This window comes from Sander vitreus, chromosome 15, assembly GCF_031162955.1.
Source record: "Sander vitreus isolate 19-12246 chromosome 15, sanVit1, whole genome shotgun sequence".
NCBI lineage: Eukaryota > Metazoa > Chordata > Actinopteri > Perciformes > Percidae > Sander > Sander vitreus.
In genome coordinates this window covers 24,008,651-24,032,274 of record NC_135869.1, presented here as the reverse complement: position 1 = coordinate 24,032,274, position 23,624 = coordinate 24,008,651, and the positions used below count along the sequence as shown (strand labels likewise).

General features: G+C 40.4%; 1 protein-coding gene across 1 annotated transcript in view; it reads right to left on the bottom strand.

Moving 5' to 3' along the window:
• Window positions 1-414: 414 nt before the first annotated feature.
• arhgdig (Rho GDP dissociation inhibitor (GDI) gamma) overlaps window positions 415-23,624 on the bottom strand; it is a 31,233-nt gene continuing 8,023 nt past the window's right edge. Inside the window, exons 2-6 of the mRNA XM_078270435.1 lie at window positions 18,472-18,645; window positions 15,114-15,197; window positions 6,985-7,061; window positions 2,737-2,800; window positions 415-2,492 (exon numbers count right to left, since the gene is read on the bottom strand). Of these exons, the coding sequence (XP_078126561.1) occupies window positions 2,293-2,492; window positions 2,737-2,800; window positions 6,985-7,061; window positions 15,114-15,197; window positions 18,472-18,645 (599 nt within the window). The 3' untranslated portion in view covers window positions 415-2,292. The remainder of the gene's footprint in view (window positions 2,493-2,736; window positions 2,801-6,984; window positions 7,062-15,113; window positions 15,198-18,471; window positions 18,646-23,624) is intronic.

Below are 23,624 nucleotides of genomic sequence, written 5' to 3'. Positions count from 1 at the left end.
CTTGTTTAAAAACAACAGTTCACCATTTTACGAGGGGTTATGTGCCAGCCGCCAGACTATTTCTTGACTGGGAGCCAGTGTTGTAGTCAAGACCCCCTAAACCAAGACCAAGTCATTACCAAGACCAGAGTGTATCGAGACTGAGACAAGACCAAAACTAGAGATGCTGGTAGGTGGATTTTGTTTCCTGCAGAGAGAGCCAGACTAGCTGTTTCCCCCTCTTTCCTTTATGCTAACTAAGTAGCCTAACTAACTATGCTAACTAAGCTAACATAGCTATCTTCAACTTACAAACATGAGAGTGGTATCGATGCTCTCATCCAACAAGTGGCAAGAAAGTGAATACGCACTTCTATTGCTTTATGTGCATGCAGGACTAATATTTTTTTTTAAAAAACACATCTTATTGGTTGCTTGAATTGCCTTTATTAAAAGATACAGGATACTAGATTTGACACCAATATTTGAGGATGTAGCACTTGTTCGTTACAGGCTGGGGAATTAAACACAGACAAATGTTTTCAGATGTCTGTGCCTTCAAAAATATCCCTGTAAATACTGTATCTGCAGTATGTATATGGCAACCATTGACATCTGGATATTGCGTCAGTATCTCTTTTTTTTATCACATTAAATTTTACAATAAAGTCGTAAAAAAGGAAGAGAGAAACTTGCTAAACCATGCAACACCCAACAAGCCAACATTTACAGTTAGTCTTAGATCACAACAATTTCAAATGGTATTTCAATCTTCAATATGTTCAGCAACGATGACAATATCATATCCAAATACTTAACACAATAATGATATTTCTTATTTTTTAAGGGGAATTAATTCATCCCTTTATATACTTCTCAGACAGTACTCTTTCAGCTACCATCTTCAAATGTTTTATTATTATTCAAAGCAGAATTGTATTCACATCTTGTGTCCTTAGTATATGAGAGAGGTTTTGAAAGGGCAAATTTTGTTCATTTTTACTGAATGAATAGTACATGCATCTCTTTCTAAAATATGCACAGTTCAGTTACAGTCAATAATTGGTCTGCTCTTTCGAAACGCTCCACAAAGACTCGAGAAAACTAACGCTTTGAAAGCAAACTGCAATGTTAAAATACACCATGTCTAAGTTTGACAAAACACAAGTCAAAGATGCATGTTGTGCACTTTGTGAGAAGAGGTGATCCATCTGTTCATCCCAGTTTATTAATGATTTGAAAAGACAATATTTGGAGAATTAAAGGGTAATCTTTTTATAGGATTCTAAAACATTCCTTTACTTCCTGTAGAATTGATGTTGAATGATGTATGCTATTACTCAATACCCTTTGACATATGATAAAAAATATATGCTTTGACTAAAGAAATACATAAAGAAAATACATGAGCTAACTGACACCTACAGTTACATTTCTAACTCCCGAAAAATGTGGAGAAAGACGCAACAGAAAAATGAGAAAGCAGATGAAATATCTCCAACTGCATCTTCTTATCTTTTCCTAATTTATTCTAAGACGGACAAAACAGAGACAACTGGATTTTTTCAATCCTATTATTATTATTATTTGTATGTGTTATTCATACCTCTATTTGGGGGATAATCATGCTCTCATAATGTCCTGAGGGATGTAAACAGGAAGTATACTGTTGCAATTGATTCAGTGAGTTATCTGGTGGACTACAACTTGAGCCTCATTTTTTTAGCCTATGGAATTGTTTAAAATATGCCAAATTAGCTGTTAGCAGTTCCTGTTTGCAGTGTACCCATGGATTGGACAACCAATACTGGATTACTTTGATAGGAGAAAACTTAAAAACATGATGATCCTCAGGCAAGTATTGCCCTTTGTGCCACAAACTGACTTCCCTTAATTACCTGCTTTTGTAGAGGCGCCACTGCTGCTTTATGGAGGCAGGGTAGGCATGTAGCTAAAAGGAAAAGGAGACTTGTCATCGTCATCTGGACTACTCTGGGTGGATGGGATATAGATGTAGAAGAATCTGGAAGAAGAATATAAATGCAGGGATAGAAGGCAGAGAGGGGGGGGGGGGGGATTCTTTCTCGTAAAGTCCCAAACCGGACACCTGCATTCATCAGACAAGGAAGAAAAGGTAGAAGAGGAGAATAGGGATGAAGGGAAGGAGAAGTAGAGCTTCCCGTCTCAGGCCATTGCAAGGCTGCTCTCACAGGACGAGATGGAGGAGGGTGAAAGGGGGAAAAAAGAGGGAGGTGAAGAATAGGAGTGAAAGAAGGGAAGAGTAGCATCATCTCTCTCACTCTCTCTCTTTATCTATTCCTTCCAGTCCTTAGTGATGTTGAAGTTCCACTCCCATTCCAAGTAGGCGTTCTTGTCGTCGTCAATGAAGCAGGACTTGACCTGATAGTAGCCACGTGACATCAGGCCTTTGGGTGCCTCATCATTCGGGCAAATAAACTCGTGCTCCTCTTTCTTTGGGCCGTAACTTCCCACCATGCACGTCGCCTTGTTCACTACAGGAAGATACACAATGGACACTTGGGGAATACTACAAACTAATGTAAAAATAATGATAATAATAATAATAATAATAATAATAATAATAATAATAAGTTCTATAAAGCTATTTGCGGCTCCAAAGGGAGCTGTGTGAAGTCTAATAAATTGCCTCAAGTGAACAAACTATTACAAACAAATCTGGGGGTGTAGAGTTTAAAGAAAGTGAGCCCTCCAGACCAGAATTTGTTCAATTCTTACCTTTAATTCCTTTTCTGGAGGTCACTTGATGGTACCGCAAGCCAGCAACAATTTCTCTGTTCACCTGCAGACACACACAGTTTTATCAAATCTCCAAATCTCAGTCAGTTACTGAGAAAACTGGCACCCCAAAGTTAGCATAAACCTAGAGTGACACAACATGAATGTATCAGCCCGTTATGTGGTTCATTATTCAAGTTCAAGTTACTTTATTTCAGTCCTTCCAGAATTTTTTTTTTTTTGTGATTGTTGTGGGCAAAAATCCTTGATTATGTGGAACGTTTTCTTAAAAAATGCGATGGAATATGCAGGATATTTATGCAATTTTATGCGATGAAATTGCAGGAACTTGCAAAAATTGCGGGAACTTGCAAAAACTTCATCGCGGGGTTTGCAGCTTTTTCGATGATGTTCACGTTGCGTAATTACGTCACTTCATAACATTCCCATGGCAACAGGGGAAAATGGCTGCTCTTGTGTGAAGTAAATGCAACATTTTTCAACTTTCTGCTAAGCTATATGTGACTTTTTTGCAATGAAAATGCGGGGATTATGAAATCTGAAATTATATTTTGCGCGGAAATCGGCAATTTATGTGGCAAAAGTGCGCCGTATTTGAAAAAGTGCGGCCCCCGCATAAATATGCGGACTTTGGCTGATTATGCATTGAATTATGCAATCGCATAATCATGTTTTTCTGGAGGGACTGATATTTGTACCCAGAGGTAGATTTTGTTCGCAGTAGAGTCCTCATACACACATATGGGAAAAAAGGCACATATCACACATCATTCAACTTAATGACATGCTGCTTTTTGGATGCTTTTATATAGACCTTAGTGGTCCTCTAATACTGTATCTGAAGTCTCTTTTATATAGACCTTAGTGGTCCTCTAATACTGTATCTGAAGTCTCTTTTATATAGGCCTTAGTGGTCCTCTAATACTGTATCTGAAGTCTCTTTTATATAGGCCTTAGTGGTCCTCTAATACTGTATCTGAAGTCTCTTTTATATAGGCCTTAGTGGTCCCCTAATACTGTATCTGAAGTCTCTTTTATATAGACCTTATTGGTCCCCTAATACTGTATCTGAAGTCTCTTTTATATAGGCCTTAGTGGTCCCCTAATACTGTATCTGAAGTCTCTTTTATATAGGCCTTAGTGGTCCCCTAATACTGTATCTGAAGTCTCTTTCCCAAAATTCAGCCTTGGTGCAGAATTACAGCCACTAGAGCCAGTCCCACAATGACCTTTACTTAGGATGTGCCATTTCTGTGTCTGTAGCTTTAAATGCTATTGAGGAGGAGAGAGGGGGGGCAGGGTGGGGGTGTGGCCTTGACCAACTGCCATGCTTCATTTGTTTGCAAGCCATGATGTCTCTCTCTCTTTCTCATGGGCGGGCCAAATTCTCTGGACGGGCAAAGCAGAGAAAGGGGAGGTAACCTTCCTCCTTATGACATCATAAGGGGGAGATTCCTGATCGGCCCATCTGAGTTTTCATTTTCTCAAAGGCAGAGCAGGATACCCAGGGCTCGGTTTGCACCTATCACCATTTCTAGCCACTGGGGGACCATAGGCAGGCTAGGGGAACTCACATTATTGTTAAAAAACCTCATAAAGTGACCTTTAAGATAGTGGAAATTAAGAAATGGCAAAAATTAAAATTAAAAAGTTCTTACCGGTCCAGATTATATTTAAATATTGATGTGAACTAAATACTAATAGTAAAAAGAAAGTAAAACAATTCCTCTATGACTTTTAGTCCCTTGCAAAAACTGTGGATACTACATTTCCCATAATGCAACTCATCAGCTTCTTTTAATCCATCGATCCTGCCTTCTCAATGCCTACTTCTTTCAAACCTCCGTCTTCAGTTTGTAAAACCGGCTTCCTGCTAAATACTTTAATCTCAAACCCAAACTGAGATAACCCTGATGTCATCACTATGACATCATCAGAGAGGTCCCTCCAGAGCCACAAAGGACATTATACAACTGTAGCTGTACTCCTTGTGATGAGTAAACTAAACTGTAGTAGTAGTCTGTCAGTTTAATAACTTCATGCAAATATAAATAATATATATTTTGTTGTATATGTAGGTAACAATCTTACCAGACCAAAATTACCTGAAACTCACTGCATGTTTTTAAATTTCTGACAATAAAAACCCTGACATATTTAAAGACACCTTTACTGACAAAATGCACATACACACACACACACACACACACAGGCATTTGTGTTCTGGGTGAAGCTGCATTAAAAGGGGGTAGTTAAGCCATTTGTCCAGCAGGTGTCCTCACAGCAGAGCAGATATACTGTAGTCACTCTTTTATTTCTATAGTTTACTGTTTCTTCATTTCAGAATGCATGGCTTCATTCGGAGACTTGAAAGCGGAGGAAGTACACGGGCCTCTGTAAAAGGGGACTGTGTGATACCATTTAGACGCACCACTTTTGGACAAAACGTATTGTCAATAATAGGAGGTAAACTCTGGAATAGCTTGCCCCTCCCAATAAGAGAGAGTCCTACATTCAACACTTTTAAAACTCATTTAAAGCAGTGGCTTCTAGAAAACCAGAGATGCACTCACTTTTAACAGTCACACATTTCTTTACCGATATACTTTCACTGGTAAATCGAATGTAGTATAGAGGTGGATGAATAACGTCTTTGTCATGTATCATGCATCATGTATTTTTGTTTTGTTTAGCTTGTTTGTTTTGTCACTGTCACTATTATGTGTACCTTTTAATGTATAGTGAATGAGCGCTCTATGACTGCTGGTTGTCTCTGTTAGTCTTATGTCACCTGCATAGGGACTGCAGATGGAAAGTAGTTATTTTAACTAATTCTGGCATATTTACATGGTGTTTTTATACAACAATGTTCATAAATATGCATGGTCCCTATCAAACAAACCAATAAAATAAAAAAATTAAATTAAATCAGTGTATTGTATGTGCAACTAGCCCATGGTATCTACATTTCTATTTATGCCAAATAATATTCTCATCTTTTTCTTATTTTTGATCAAATCCTCTTTTGTTTTAGAAGTATTGATCCAAATCTTAGCGTCCTATCAGTACAGGAATACTTCCCACAGTCTGAATCTCTCTCAGGCAAGATATGTCAGCTTGTCCCTGAGTGTTTTCCAACAGCTCCACTGAATTTTAGAGATACAATGAAAAACTGATAACAACTATTGCTGATGTGAGTGTAGTTCCTAGGTTGAGTAGTTCCTGGGTTGACATTGTTGCTTGTTGGTGCATTTTTTTTTTATTCCTGTGGCCACTGGGTAAATGTAGAACTATTTAATAATCCTTAATGTAATCATTTTTCCATAAACATCCCCTCTAGCCTCTGGGTACACTCTGTCTCTCATGTACTCTGCATATTTCGTCGCCCTCTGTATTTACTTATAGTGAACATGCTGCCTGGGAAATAGCTGCTGTGTGTTTACAGGAGTGCTAAGGGAGGAGGGAAGGAGAGAACAATAAGAGAACAGAAAAGTTGAAGCAAGAGAAAGACCAAAACAAGGTTATGCAAGATAGAAGAGAAAGAAGTCAGGGTCTCTGCAGATACTGACACCACCACTGACTTCTAGTGGGTCATAAGTGATGATTGAGAGGGCTTATTTTTTGAATTAGTCTATACATTGTTTTTTTTAGGATAACACATATTATACCTTTAATGGAACTCCATCTAATACTTCTTGAGATATTTTAGTAAGAGCCAAACATGTCAACCTGCTGGTGGCACTGGAGAAACAGCCAGGGGATCCCTAAAGTAGGCTTCATCCTCTGGGGACCATGAATGTCAGTACAACATATTATCTCAATCCATCCAGTTATTGTTGAGATATCTCAGTCGGGAGCAAAGTGGTGGACCGACCAACTGACACTGTCACCCATATCGCTAGCATGGCTAACAATACTAGCAAAGAAATTTAAGTAGTGACTTTCTAATTTTAGAAATCTAAAACATAATCAATAGTCAGACTTGACAAGTTGCAATTGTAGCATTTATCCTTACTGGCATTATAAAATGAAAGACTTATTAAATATGATAATGGTCTTGTTTGATATTGTTTGATCGTATAGTACATAGTGGCTTTCTCTCCTTCTATCTCTTTATCACTTACAGTAAATGCATACCATACACACAGTAATCCATCCATGCTGTAATGATGAAGGTGATCTCTCCATCCTTAATATACCTCTGTGACTGCATCTATCCATTTTTACCTTGAAGTGAATCTTTAGTCTGTACGTCACTCCTTCCTTTAGACAGAAGGTCTTCTCCTTCAGAGCCCCCAGATCATCTGCATAAACAACAACAATAAAACATCACCCATGGTCAACGTGACACTCAACATGACTCACTACATGATCACACTGCTGCTGATTTACACATACAGTAACTCAAGCAGAATTGTATTAGGATAACCATCTGGAGAAATTGCTCATCATCACCCCTAAAAATGTATTTGAAAAATGACCATCTAAATGTACGAGCTTTAGTGTGGTTTGTAATACTCCACGGGTATGGAATGAAATTGATTATACTATAAAAAAAACGTCTGTGTGCGTCTGCTTTCAAAAAGAGCTTAAGACAGCAGTTACTACTAAAATATGTTGAAGTTTGAATACCCTAAACGGCTGGGGACTTCTAAACGAGTTTATCCACTCTGAAATCCGTTAATTTGTACTGTTATTTTCACTTGCCAAATGTCTCTATTTATTGTATTGTACCTAATTAACCAAGGTTAGACTGATGGAATACATATCTTGGGACCCTTTAGTAGTTAGGGTTAGGGTAGTGAGCTCTTAGGGGTTTCTGTAGGTTATTGAATTTCCAAGCACATAGATAACATGTGGCATGCTGAGCTTCAATTAAGATATTAAACAGATATACAAACAGAACAGATTAGAAAAAAAAAAAAAGTTTCATAGTTAATTCAATTAAGTTTACTTAAAATACAGAATATAGCATGACAGTTTGTCATTCTTGGAAGCCAATAGTCATTTTTAGTTCTGTTTAATACCATATCAGCTGGAAGTATGCACTATGATGTTTGCTTTGTGGTGTACAAATGTGATACATTTGTCTCACTGCATGACTACATCATTCAAATATACACTTAGTTCAGGGGATTTTGAGCATTTTCTTCTCATTGTTTTCAGCTAAATAAGAGGCATTAAAGTCATACTTAAGCGTATGATACCTTCTGTATTCATAACCCCAGTATAACTCTGACATATTGGTTATTTAGAGTTACTAAAACCAGAATGGCTTCTTTGTACAAACTGTCTTTGTCGTGCTGTTGGGTTGAATGGGTTCGTATTGTAAAAGCACATAGCAATCAGAAATGCATCCACTGCCTAATCACTTTATATCTCAATTTAAGCCCAACCATCAATCCTGAGTGCCTCCTAATTGACAGGGAGAAACAAAGGAAGGGGGAGAGGAGAGGAAGGAGAGATAGAGGAATGAGGTGAATAAAGAACAGACAGCAGTGACGTGTTGAGGAAAAGAGGCAGAAGACAGTCAGGCAAAGAAAGGAAGTGACCTACAGATAACACACACACACACACACACACACACACACACACACACACACACACACACACACACACACACACACACACACACACACACACACACACACACATAAACAGAGCATATAGTACATTGCTCCCTCAGAAGTGCACTGTACAGGGCTTGATTCCCACTGGTGTCACCCATATTAAATATATATGCACTTGTGGCACAGTTAGGCACATTACTGTAAGTAAAAAGCCTCCAAGAATCGACATATTGCTCTTAATGATGAGTAGTAGTCTCCCAAACTCTGCTTATGTTGACAGTCATGCTTTTATTTTAATTGAGAATCTACATGTCCTCCTGTGGTTGAGGAGCTTTATACCACCACAAGAAACACTTAAAACTCCCCATTAGATCGAATCTACATATGTCATCGAGCAATAAAGCTGTTCTTCAGTGGCTGACATTTGGGAGATTTTTCACTGCTCCGTCTCTGTCTCATTCCATTCAGTCTATCTCCCTCTATAAACTGTGGTATGTAAATATCCTCTCCCTTCTCCTCTCCTCTCCTTCCTCTCGTCTTAGGAGAAAAAGAAAAGAGAAAAGATGCTGGCCTCCCCCGGGAGCGTCTGACAGAGAAAATAGGTCAGTGTGGAGAGCTGTCTACCTGTTCTCCACACACACACACACACACACACACACACACACACACACACGCACGCACGCACACGCACACGCACGCGCGCGCACACACACACACACACACACACACACACACACACACACACATGCAAGGATGCATGCATGGATGCACATGCACAGGCAAATCCACACACTTAACACACAGCTATAGCTCACTGGGGGGATGCCAGAAAATCCCCAAATATTAGGGAATACATTTAATGAAAAATGGCCACACTTTGGGACATCTTTAACAATTGCTATATGCCAAAAAATTACATATTGTTGTTACATAAAGAAATCACGTTTTGTAGTTGCTGCTTCAGAATAAAATATTAATCCAAAATACATGATCCTCCTATAAAGAAGTATGCATTCTTATAGATTAAACTACCCAACAACATATAAAGTAGTTACTGTAATACTAGCTCCACATTGACCAGCGACAGCAAAACAAGTTCAGCTCTGTGTGGCTGTACTCAGCCCAGCTGTGCTTTGAGCTAAATGCTAATGTCTGCACGCTAACACGCATAGACAGCAGGTATAATGTTTAGTTTAACATGTTATCATGCTGCATCATTGGTAATAATCCAGTATTATTAAACGTATATTTATTAACACTATACAGACCATTCTATATAATTAGTATTTCAAATTGTATTGCCATTTTCTATTCACAAACTTTCCTCCCATTAATATATGATTTTTTACAAATAAAATACCCTTGAATTGATCACAAATCACTGACAAATAATACTGGACCCACAGCACACAATCAGTGTGGGGTAAAGATTAGTAAACATTAGTATCATAAAGAGGCCGATTACTTGCTGTGAGTGTGTGTGACTGAGTAAATGTGAGGCAGCATGCATGCTCAGCAAAACAACCCAGAACCTTAGGAACATGTAAGTTTAACAAAGCCAGTGCTTACATTCGGTGCTTTACACCAAAGCACTGAAAAGTCATAGTCAAGGATATTGCTTTGTGTAGCGCGGTGGGGCGACAGACTTGTAGTACAGTATGTAACAGTATCAAAGTGTTGTGTTATATAGCATGGAAATATGGTTGTGTATTGTGTTATCAACAAGACATAGAATTTTTAAAAACTCGACTCGTAGCACTGGACTCAAGGTACTTTTATAGGGAAATTATTTCACATAGAAATAATAGTTTTCTGCACATTTTGTAGTAAAATGTTTACATTTATTTGACATTTAATGTACACCTGAAGCCAAACTAGGTCACAGTATTGTGCTTATGTTTTTTTTGCATGGGTGGCCCCATTGGGCAAAGAATCCGTACCTCTGGCAGTCATATTGCTGTATCCACCAAGACACAGAGACACATTAAAAGTAGTTTTTTGTGCTGCCAGCTTAGCCTCAAAAAAGTGTTTTTCATGTTTCAATGCATCAATGTTCAGGCAATTGATCTAAGCACAAGCAACAACTGAAATGACAAAGAAACTGTAAGTTATTGAGTACACGAATGAAGTTGTCTAGTATTGAATCTATCTAACAATGTAGTAGAAGTGCTGATAAAAAGGTAGCGATGATATGTAAAGTAAAGATTAAAGTGATGAATTCAGAAAAATATGAGCGGTCAGACACGTTGCAAACAAGCCAACGGTTTCGAAAAATGATCTAAAACAGGAAGTGAGTGATCTCTTATAATGTCAGTAAAAAGACCTCAATGCACAGGAAAACAGTACAGTAGGTACAGTACAAGGGGGTAAGCGAGCGTCCACAAAGCATAGCTCCTATGGAGCCATTTTTTGCTATCAAGCCATCACCCGCCGTACTGACTGCCATTCATTTTGGAGCCACTTTGACAGTGAATAACTTTACATCTGAAGTGTTTAAAGACTTTATTTGTCCATTGTTTACTTCTAAAGAAACACAACAATGTATAAAAGGCTCCATTACCTTGTATCTCACGTTCGCAGCAGTTTTTAGCAGTAGCACCAGTTTTTGTAAAAATAGGCTAACGATTGTGTCATAACCACGGGACTTACTGTCGCATAGTAGAGGAATTACCATACAGTACAGGAGAAGCTTGCAGGCAGTTTTGACTTACATTAGCTGTTTAAGTTTAATTACTAATGTTAACTAGCATTTTAGTGATCAATAATTAGCCTGTGCCTATGTTATCTCCTTACATATACCTACACTCTCCGTCTCTGCAAGATTGGGAATGATTGAGATTTCTCTTGGCACAGCTACCAGGAGACTTTCAGACAGGTTGCTCACGTCACATCTACGTCGTCAAGCTCAGTTTGAGGCTGCGCAGTACACTCAGCCATCACCGGAAAAGTGCTTCTAATATACTTCACTGGTCAATACAATAACGGCGTCACTTTGTCCACTTCTTTAACTGTCTATGGTACAGTACAGTAGGTCAGTGTTGAACTAAGTCGGTCTGTGATGGATTTACAATAGGTTGCTTGTGTTTCTAAAGTTGGTCTTTTTAACCATGTCACTTTGTTTCTCAGCAATGATGGACAAAACAAAACAAGTATTATTAACCAGAATCAAATATTTTAGCTAAGATTTTGGGATAGATTTTTACAGTATAGCATTATACAACAAAACTACACAATCAGTTATTTAAGATCTTGAATGCCTGTTTAACTGTTACCTAATTAGGTAAAAATATGTGTAAATGCTTCAGTGAACATACATTATATATATATATATATATATATACATTGTTGTCTAAGACTCAGATGTTGGATTACTTCACACCTTCTGAGTGCACGAGGGAACACTTATAAATAGGGCTGGGTACCGAAACGCGGTGCCAATAGGGCAACGGTAGTAACACGACCAAATAAGAACGGAAATTTCGGTGCCTGACTTTTTTTTTTTCAACTTGCATGACGTCAGTGCCGCTACTCAGCACACTTGTTGATCAGAACTGATAGTGAGAGGATCAATGAAGATGCTGAAGGAAAACGCTCCAAGGTTTGGCTTCATCTCACTTCTAAGGATGCAGAATCTGCGACATGCAACAGATGCCTTAAACCAATGTCATGCAAGGGAGGTAACACGTCGAATTTGATGAAACATCTGGCGGCACGTGGAATTTATTTAAAAGATGAACAATGCACCGTGTTTGATAACCTACGTGACGCAAGGCCAAGCACTTCAACAGCAGCAGCCAGTGTCGGCCTCACCGGAAAAATTGAAGAGAGTCCCAGCCCTGCCAGTGTGGTAGTGGACATCACAGATGATGATGATGATGATGATGATGATGACAGCAGCTGTTCCTCTTCGGGTAAATCTAGTAATTTAATGGCAACCGCAAATCTTGCATATCAAGTAGGCTAGCAAACACAGTTGCCATTCATTTCATTTTTTTAAGTACCGGTTCGAGAACCGTTTAAGCACCGGAACCGTTTAAAAAATACCGAGTAGGCACCGGTATCGGATAAAACTGAACCGATACCCAACCCCACTTATAAACTGAGCAGTTGACATGGACCTAACAACCTTGCAGAAATGAACGGTCTCTAATGGGACAACCAGTCAAGCGTGCAGTAAGAGCGAGTATCTCTTATTTCCTCTAGACGTACACTTTCAAAGTGTAGAGCTATCATCTTTACTATGGCGCAATGTATCTCCCCCTGTTTTGCCACCCCTCCTTTTCTCTCTCTAACATAAACACACACACACACACACACACACACACACACACACACACACACACACACACACACACACACAGCCTACTGTATAGTGTATAGTGTGTAATGAGGTCTCTAATGCATTCAGCCACCGATGGAAAGTCCATTTCACATCCAGCCTGGTGCAGACTGCAACATGATAACCCAGCAGGCCCGATTATTACCCTGCTGCTTACTCTATAGATTAATGATGAAAGATGGTTTTCTCTCACACAGCAATTTCTCTTTTTCTCTTTAGCTTTATAACACAAACATCCAAATTAAAACTAAACTTTATTTGAAAAGCTTCCAGGGTAAATATGAGAACGACTTCAGTTTGTTCAGCAATCGAATGGACACAAGACTTTCAAGGTGCACTTGATAAAAAACATATACAGTGCTTTAGATACAGTGAAATCAAGTCTTTCTAAAAAGCTGAATGTCGAAGAGCATTTCCTGTATTGGACTGAAGGCTTTTTGTCTGCCTGTTAGGACAAAGAGCGGAGCTCTACAGGGCTCTCACAAGCTCATGCGCAAGTGCTCTTTAATTTGATTAGTACCACGTTTGTCAGAATTAACACAAAATGAATTAATATGATGCTGCAAATTTGGTGAAACGAGCCCCAGATTAATTGTGCAAGACTGGCAAGATTTTCATGAATGTTCATACGCCATGAGTATATTTACATAGACATTTCTAGCTGTCTCCTAAAAATGACCCTCATACAGAACTAGCCTTCTGCTTTGCTGCCGTCATGATTACTACAGCCACTAGATGGCGCCACCTAACAATAAACGTAAATATGAGATGTAATTGCTGCTTGTACAAATTACCTACGGGGTTGCTTTTTTTTCGGGGGAGGACAGTCTCAAAAAAGCAGCAGGGTCAGGTTTGGTCTAGCAGAGGCCACGATATTCTGACTTTTAGTCGCTAGTATGGGTCAAGCTCCAAAAGCACGGCATCCTAAGTCTCAAGCCCCAGCCTATACAGTTATGACATCACAATGACATCATCAGGGTTGCCAGTTGAGGTGGTTCGGGCATCTGGTAAGGATGCCCCCTGGGCGCCTCCCGAGGGAGGTGTTCCAGGCACGTCCAGCTGGGAGGAGGCCTCGGGGAAGACCCAGGACTAGGTGGAAGGATTATATCTCCAACCTGGCCTGGGAACGCCTCGGGATCCCCCAGTCGGAGCTGGTTAATGTGGCTCGGGAAAGGGAAGTTTGAGGTCCCCTGCTGGAGCTGCTACCCCCGCCACCCGATACCGGATAAGTGGACGAAGATGGATGGATGGATGGATCATCAGGGTTATCTTTTCAAACTTGGCAAAGGTCCTCCAGAGCCACAGAAAACAAACGACAACTGATTTCATAGGCTGATTAGTACTCCTCGCGGTAAGTGAACTGAACTTCATGTGTATAATCAGTGCAGTGCCCCTTTAAACTCCACACCCCTAGTTTGTTTTTCAGTCTTTCTGTTAATAATTTGTATTCCCAAAGTCCAAGCCGAGATTACTAAATTGATTTTCCATCCACCTTTCACTTCCTCCATCATCTATTGAGATCAGATCTCAGAAGCATTAGGTCTGCCTGGTATGGAGGAACAGCCTACTCTTTCCATTTTGTGCCATTCAGTAGACCTTCCATTACACAGTGAAAAAAGCACATTAAAGGCTGCTAGATACTCTCTCTGTGTTGAATCAGAGGGAACTGCATAGTATAAAGTCAGTATCGCCTAGCAACCAGGTGACCTTTCCTATTAGCACTGTGATCCTGATCTGTGTCTTTTTGTGTGTGAATGTGCATGTGTGTACAATTTTGTATGTAATAGGCAGGGAAATCCTCAGATAAGAAAAAATCTGACCATGCATGCAGTGAAATCATGAAGAAGCGTACACGCACGCACACACACGCATGCATGCACACACACACACACACACACACACACACACACACACACACACACACACACACACACACACACACACACAAACACACAAACACACACACATCCTTGCTGTAGGGACTGACATAATCTCTTTGCAGCCACCTGATTACCATGCACCACAGACACACACGCACACACACGCAAAGACACGCACACGCGTGCGCAGACACACACACACACACACACACACACACACACACACACACACACACACACACAAACTTAAACCCACCTCACTCCCCTTCCCTGAATGTCGCTTTCGCCTGCACCCAGGGGAAGATGTCAATACTGCCAACTAAGCAAACATTTAGCTGTCTCTCCTCTCTCGTCCATCGACACACCCACTGCAGTCTTTCTGCACATAAAAGGCAGCATGTGGGGTGAGATGCCTTGCTCCAGGGCATATGAGGTCACCATATTGGGTGCGAGGGTATAGCAGCAGCAGCAGCACCATACCACATCCACAAGCAGGGTTTAGGGAGAAAAACGATGCTGGATAACGTAGAATAGGCAGAAGAGTGATGAAAGGAAAGCATTGCGTACCTGTCAGGTCCATGGTTATTGGTTCAGGAGCCTCGTCACACAGCAGGGTCAGTCTGGTCACCTGGACATTACAGGCCGTGGGGTCTGGTGAGGAAAAACAGTCTGGTTACATAGATTTATTCATTCTCTCTTTAATTAATTTGCTTGAAATTTATAAAAAAAGCGATTTGTTTTGGGTTCTTATGAATGCTTATGAACACTCCCCTGTGGAACATTTGTGTGGGGGAAAAAATATTCGGACGGACCTACATTTTTTGCGAAAATATTGTTTGTCCAATGAATCAAGCAATAAACCAACTAATATATAGTAAACACACGTTTACAAAAGGCTGTCGATCGGCGAGGATTACAGGGTGCATGCTGAACGTGTTATATAACACATTATACAGGTATATTGTTTGTTTAATCCATAGACAAGTTATGACAAGTTGTGTTTTTATGTGCGGTTACGTGCTGAAACTATTTCTTCAGTTAATGGTCTTGCAAAACTTTCAGAAACGGTGATAGTGATTTAAGAGATCTGGGAGACAAAGCAAGAGTCTACAGCCATGCTAGCAGCTTTGTACTTAGTAGTTCATTGAGTTAAAAATAACACTGTTATTATCTGTTAGCATGCTAATATTTGCTAATTAGCACTAAATGCTAAATGCAGCTGAAACTGTTGGGAATGTCATTTGTTTTGTGGACATTTGGTCATAAATCAAAGTAGGCTATTGGGCAAACTGATATTTTCACACAAAACCACAAATTGTAATTGCATGGTGGTGCTACAGGAAAACTCAGGGGATCATCAAAGCTATTGCAGTAGGATTCATCCTCTGGGAACTTTGAATGTCTGCAGAAAAGACACCTTTTGTGAGGACGAGACCTCCCTCATCGGACTCATCTCTGATGGTGACGAGTCCGCCTACAGGTCGGAGGCTGACCACCTGGTGCAGTGGTGCAAGCAAAACAACCTAGAGCTCAACGCTCTAAAGACAGTGGAGATGGTTGTGGACTTCAGGAAGAATTCAGTCCCACCTGCCCCCATCACCCAACCTCAAGTGGGAGCTGAACATCAGCTCCCTCGTCAAGAAAGCACAACAGAGGATGTACTTCCTGCGGCAGCTGAAGAAATTCAACCTGCCAAAGACAATGATGGTGCACTTCTACACAGCCATCATTGAGTCCATCCTCACATCCTCCATCACCATCTGGTACGCTGCTAGCACAGCCAAGGACAAGGGCAGACTGCAGCTTGTCATTCGGTCAGCTGAGAAGGTGATTGGCTGCAATCTGCCGCCGCTCCAGGACCTTTACGCCACCAGGACTCTGAAGCGTGCTGGAAAGATTGTGGCCGACCCCTCCCACCCCGGACACAAACTCTTTGAGACACTCCCCTCTGGCAGGAGGCTGAGGTCCATCAGGACCAAAACCTCACGTCACAAGGACAGTTTTTTCCCCTCTGCCACAAGCCTTATCAACAAGGCCAGGAGGCCACCCTGGCTCTCTCCACGCCCCCCCTCTAGCTCTACATGCCACTGTACTTAATCTGCTCTTTTTATCTTAATTCTTACTCTCTTATTTTTAATACATTCTGTGTGTGTATATATATATATATATATATATATATATATATATATATACATATATTTATACTTATATTGTTTGTTCTGTTTAACCTGTCTGTCTAACTTATTTTAGAGAATGTGTGACATGCACCTACAACACCAAAACAAATTCCTTGTATGTGTAAAAAACGTACTTGGCAATAAAGCTTTTCTGATTCTGATTCTGAAAAAGAATTAAAATGCCATTTTAGCGCCACGCTGCTAAAATTGCTAACAAGTATTAAAAGCCCATGATACTAATGAAATTGTACATGTTAGAAATATCAAAGTCCATAAACATTTCAGACATTGTAAAAGTAACGCCCAATACGAGTATTCATCAGGATTCAACATGGACAGATAAAAAGATAAGGGGCTATCTGCTCCACTTCTCTCTGCTTTTCCTTTCTCTCATTACAGCCTTTCCCAAAGTATTCAATGGTAGTGAGATGTAGATGAGGTGGTGTTGAGTTACAGCGGTGGGGGAGTCAGAGCTAGCTGTCATGGCCCGGCTACTGGATTAGAGATGCTGAGGCAAGCAGATCTGTTCTAGTCTGTGTGTGTGTGTGTGTGTGTGGGTTTGTTTGATCAGAAGTTGATGACTGCGAGGAACTATGCACCAAGTCGTTATATTGAATGAATGGTATTATTAAAGCTGCAGTAACACAGGGTACTAGGGTGAACCTATGGAAGTAAATCTGTTTCATCGGATTTTGAAATTAAAAGCCATTGAATTTCTAGCACTGAATATTTATGCGTTGAAATTATGTATCAGAATGTGTTGCCTCTGAATTTTACTCTTCTTATTTCAACAACTAATTTTCACCTGTATTTTTCTAAGTTCATAAATTCAGAATAAAAAATTCAACGTAAAAAAAATTCAATATAACAAATTCAGATGCAAAATGTAATGTTTAAAATTCAGTGTTAACATCCGGGAACCCAAGGAAAAGCAATCGATTCTAGGATCTAGATCCGGAGTTTGTCATAGTAGCAGCAGCCAACAACTGGAAACCTTTTACAATTTCCGTCTGCTATTTCACCATTAAATTCACTTCTGAGATTTTTTTTACGTGAGAAATCAACTGAGCATAGAATATTGTGTTTTGTTATTTAAACAAACGATGGAGGAAATAAACTTGAGTCTACTGAGAGACTTCCAGCTGACAGCGGGGTCTGTGAGCATCACTGTTCAGCCAGCGAGCAAGCGATCCCGGCCGCCACCAGCCAGCTGTCACGTCAGACTGGAGCTTCTCAAGTCCGGCAACATTGGACCAAATGTGCAATTGGCCATCAATTTTCATAAAACTGGCCATATTCAAACTCTACACAGTTAATTTCTCGCATAAAAAAGTCTCAAAGGTCAATTAAGTGATGAAATAGCAGACCAAATAGTTGTTGTACTATGGCAAACTACCGATCTAGATCCTAGAATCGATTGCTTTTCCTTGAGTTCCAGGATATTAACACTGAATTTTAAACATTACATTTTGCATCTGAATTTGAATTTATGAACTTAGAAAAATAAAGGTGGAAGAGTAAAATTTAGAGGCAAAACATTCAGTTACATAATTTCAGTGTATAAATATTCAGTGCTAGAAATTCAATAGCTTTTTAATTTCCGATGAAACAGATTTACTTCCACATGAATTACCAGCTCTTCTATCACCTCAGGTAAACATTAAACACACACGCACGCTTACGCGCGCACACACACACACACACACACACACACAGACACACACACACACACACACACACACACACACCTGACGGCAGTGTTTCCCTCCCCAGCAGGGTCTGCTTGTACTTGACGAGACTCTCGTCATCTTTGTCCAGTTGCCGAATCTCCTCCAAACTCTTCTGGACCGGAGCAATGTAGTTTAGGTTTCTGTCATCCTCTTCCTCCTCAATAGGCCAATCCTGTTTGTCAGCCATTAGACCTTTCAGGACGAAAAGAGAATACCATTAAAGGGATACTGTTATAAGTTGCAGTGATTGCAGGTATGTTTTCTGGACCATTGAATCCAAACAGATGAACTTAGTTGGTCTGTTGGAGTCTTTGGAGTAATGTTATAGTTCAGACACAGAGTTCAGACATTGTTTTGGAATCCTCGTTTTTTTCATCAACCACGACCTGCTGGGGTAAATCTAGGATGATCTGTGTGTATTTTATTATTTGATTTAGTTGTTTAACCCACTTCTAAACCACTAACCCTGCTCCCTGATGCCTACCCACAATGCTGGTAGCTCTGTAGCTCAGAGGAGAGCCGTTCAGACCCCCTGTTCTGGCTGACTGGAAAGAACAGGCACTCCTTGACTGAGATAACTGACGACATCGACTATGGACTATAGAGTTTTATCACATTCCACTTGGTATTATAAAAAGCGGCTGTAGAGAGCTTTTCGTTAGGTCACTTCTGTACTCATGCTGTGAGTACTGTAACTGCCTCCTTGTCTTCATAAGTAAAAATGAACTTTGATATAACTTCAGTGGTCCTGTCTATTATTTGATAATATAAATTATTCTAACAATACCTCTAGTCTCCAATTATCTGGAGAACAGGACAGACAGACACAAACTGTGCTGTGGATGTTTATTTTACTAATCTTGTGTAGTAGCCTCTGGTTTTGGTTTTACTGTTCATAATGAGACGCCTCAGTGTACCCCAGCTCAGAGCTGTATGTAGAGGTAATTGGATGGCACAGAGAGTACACACACACATGCACGCACACAAACATACCAACCAAAAGATATAGAAATGCACAGTCCAACTATGTCATGGATTCTGTAATCATTAGTGGAAATCAAATGTGTTAAACACGGACATAATGACCCCATACAAGTGTCCGCACGCACGCACGCACGCACCCACGCGCACACACACACACACACACACACACACACACATTCACTCTTGTCGTCTGCAGCACCCCACCCAGTCAGGGCCAAACACGGCTGCCTTCATCCATCACCATGGCAACCCTCTTAACTCCCTTTGCAGTGACATCACCTTTGCTGTTGATCTGTTTTATATGAATATACACAGTGGAGCATTTATTTTTACATGCAGCAAGAGAGATCCATGGTGCATCAGTTTTAACACACACACACACACACACACACACACACACACACGCACACACACACACACACACACACACACACACACACACACACACACACACACACACACACACACAAAAGAAACCTTTTAAAATCTGCATATTTTATATATTAAACTGTTGTTTTAAGCCCTCCTGGTGCTCTTTGTGTTGGATTCAGTTGATTTATGGAACGAGCTGAAAACAATTGCTAAAGTAAAAGTCTCTCCCTTCCACTCTCCACTAGTATGTCATATATGGATGGTACATGACTTCATAAATGATTCACCCAGCTGTCTGTATTTACATATCAAACTGCAGCTCGCCCCCTCACGAGCACGCACTGCAGCGTAAAACAGGTTTCTGAGCTGAGATTAAAACCAGTTTCCTCTGACATCTGAGAGCTCCTCTTTGATCTCCAGACTTCTGACTTGTCACAATAACCGTATCAATTAACATTTATTTTGAAAGGCAGGGTTTGGTCCACAGAGATGCAACTGAATGGATTTCTTTTAAAGCTGTAGTATGTGGTAGTAGAAACATGTCAACCTTAGAAACGTGTCTCCTTTGTCTAAACCAGGACATATGACTTTTATCAGATAAAATGAGACTGTATCAATGAATGTACCAATGAATCTGACTGACTAAAGAATTTGTATTGCTACTGTTGGAACAATTGGAGAGAGAGAAAAAGAGAGATTGGAATGTATGTAGGAGATGTGGGATGTTTGTTTGTTACATATTTTATTAATTATTTATTTGTTTTTAAAAGCACTGATCTGGAGTGGCACCTAATACACTGTATTCATGCAATGACAAATAAAGCTTGATTTGATTTTGATTTGAATTATCAATATTTCCACCGTGTAACATTTTGTGTATGGAGCACCTAAATAACCCTTGTGCATCCCCTTAGACAAATTTCTCTGGTGTCCTTAGAGATAAAATAAATAAATATCAGCATTAAAAAAACTGCCTTTAAATTATAATATTTTGCACTTTCACTGAGTTACATCTTTTAACCAACTTCAGTTCTGATCAAGACATTCTTACTACCAACTCGTCAAATACTGAAGCTTGGTCTGGACCCCTTGGCGTCACTTTGTGTGTGTGTGTGTGTGTGTGTGTGTGTGTGTGTGTGTGTGTGTGTCTATTCTTGTAGCCTACATGTGTGGACACGTGTGTGTGTGTGTGTGTGTATGTGTGTGTGTGGTCTTCCAACTGTCTCAGCCCCCCCATCTGTGACGTGATATTAACTGGTGGATTTTCTTTGATGGCCGTAAAACTGCCTCATTAACCCAGCAGCTTCTGAAATCTTCTGAAGTCTTCTGCATCATTACACACGTCTGCTGTAAAATATGTGCTACACGTGTAAATCAGCACTTTTGTTGTTTGGATGGTGAGGATTTTCATCATTTATTTATTAATTCACTTTTTTTTAATTTTACACAAAATAAAAGTGAGACGGGACATGTGTCTAATGATGAATATTACTGGGAAACAAACAGACATACTGTATAAAACAGGGCCAAGACACATATTTGTATTATTTATGTAGATTTGTAGGCCCTTCTGGGTGTAGTTTGAGTACCAAAACCTTATAGTCAAATAACTCAGACTATTACCTATCACCAGCTAAGTTAAAACCCTATAGCCACATATGCAGAAGGAATATATAGTTTTGCAGCTTTTACACTAAGACAGAGGATCCACAGCCAGTATGTACAAGCACAAGACACAGACAGCTAAACCAGCATGTTTAAGAAAAACCAACGCCGCAATCTGTCTTGGCAGGAGAGAGGTTGCTTCAGGGGAAGATGGATTCAAAGAGGTCTGCTCACACGACACCTCAAACACACACACACACACACACACACACACACTATGTTCCGTTGGTTCCTCGTTGACATGAGCCTTTCACAAACGTCTGTATCCAGATTGTGAATCCTATTGTAGCTGGAAGGCAGATTTTGTCATCTTCAGAAAGCCCCTGCTAGCTGTTTCCCCCGTTTCCAGTCTTTATGCTAAGCTAAGATGAGCTAAGCTAAGTTAACTGCGCCCCTTGTGATTTTTTTCCGAATGTCACCACAGACACCAAGGTTTATTGGTGTTTTAAGCCGGCTTTTTAAGGAGGTTTTTAAGTGTTTTATTCACACCAGTGGTCCCCTTGTACCCGTGCTCCTGTTTTAACCCAAACCCACTCATAACCATTGCCTAATCGACTTCAAGGCAGCGCTACGACCGTTGACTTCAAAGCACCTAACCCTATCCTTAACCCTATCCTTAACCCTAACCATAACCATAACCCTAACCCTAACCATTGCCTAATCCAGGAGCGCTGCCTGGAAGGAGACGTTGAGGGCTTAAAACACCGATAAACCTTGATGTCTGTGGTGACATTCGAAAAAAAATCACAAGGGGCGCAGTTAACTTAGCTTAGCTCATCTTAGCTTAGCATAAAGACTGGAATAACGGTTAAGGTTAGGGTTAGGTGCCTTTAAGTCAACGGTCGCCGCGCTGCCTGGAAGTAGACGTTGGGGGCTTAAAACACCATCGAGCGACACCAAGGGCTTTCATCAGTGGACCATAGGCTCAATCACCATTGTTTCACCTCATTCGGCGATATATAGTGACTTATTTATTTAAATAAAAATCTCCAAGATTATAACGTTTAAAGTAATCAAAGTTAAACTGCTCTTCTTTTTCCTCAGCAGCCTTCCTCTGTTTTAACAATCACTCCCTGTCTGCCTCCTCTTTTCTTTAACCCAGATAACTGTTCACTGTGTCAGGAAAACACTTCTTCATCACTATGTGTGTTTGTGTGTGTGTCTACCATGTGTGTGTTGGTGCCCTAAGCAATGATTTGCTGTTTTTTATAGTCCTTTGAGGCCCGCTGTCACTGCTCTGTTCTAATACTATAACGAGACCTCTGGGACACTAAAACACACACATGCACACACAGCGGAAGATAACAAATGAATCTTTTAGGTCTCTGCAAAGCCAATAACAGCTTCTACAATGAAGGTAAAGGAAGAATGATCAAAATAACAGCATTACAGCAGGCCTTGAGCAGGGATGCCTCCATCTCTAAGGCTGCTGTCAGTGTGTGTGGCCTTTTCTGCCACAACACGACCAGAATCAATATGTCACCTGCAAGATTTCCATGTAAGGCTGCAGACACCCCGTCAACACTGGAGACACTCATAACACTTCATGTTAACCAGCAAATCGTTGAAATCTCATTTCCCTCATGTTTCCTTGTTGATGAAAGGCTGAGATGACAAACAAATGATACCAGCTGCTGTTATTGGTGATATGAACACACTGAGGATGTCTCATGACACTGTAGATTCTGTAGCACATTGTATCACTGCAGACCTGACACTTAACGGCATTAAATGCTGTAGTATGATGCAGTAATCCAGTTCACGTGCAATGTCTCTATAGCAGCGGTGGCCTAAAGGGAAGAGAAGCGAGCTTGTGACCAGGAGGTCGTCAGTTCAATACCCAGACCAACAGGATACAAAAATCTGAAAGAGCTTGTCCCACCCTCATTACCACCACTGAGGTGCCCTTGAGCAAGGCCCTTAACCCCAACCGCTCCACTTGAGCTGCTCAGTGGCCAACAGATCAGACTGTGGTTATACTGGGCAGCTTCCAGGAATGAATGCATGAATGTGATCAGGCTGTTCCTGTGTATATATATATATATAGACACACACTACCGGTCAAAAGTTTGGGGTCACTTAGACATTTCCATTCCACTCCATTATAGACAGAATACCAGCTGAACTCAGTTGCATTGTTTTTTTAACCA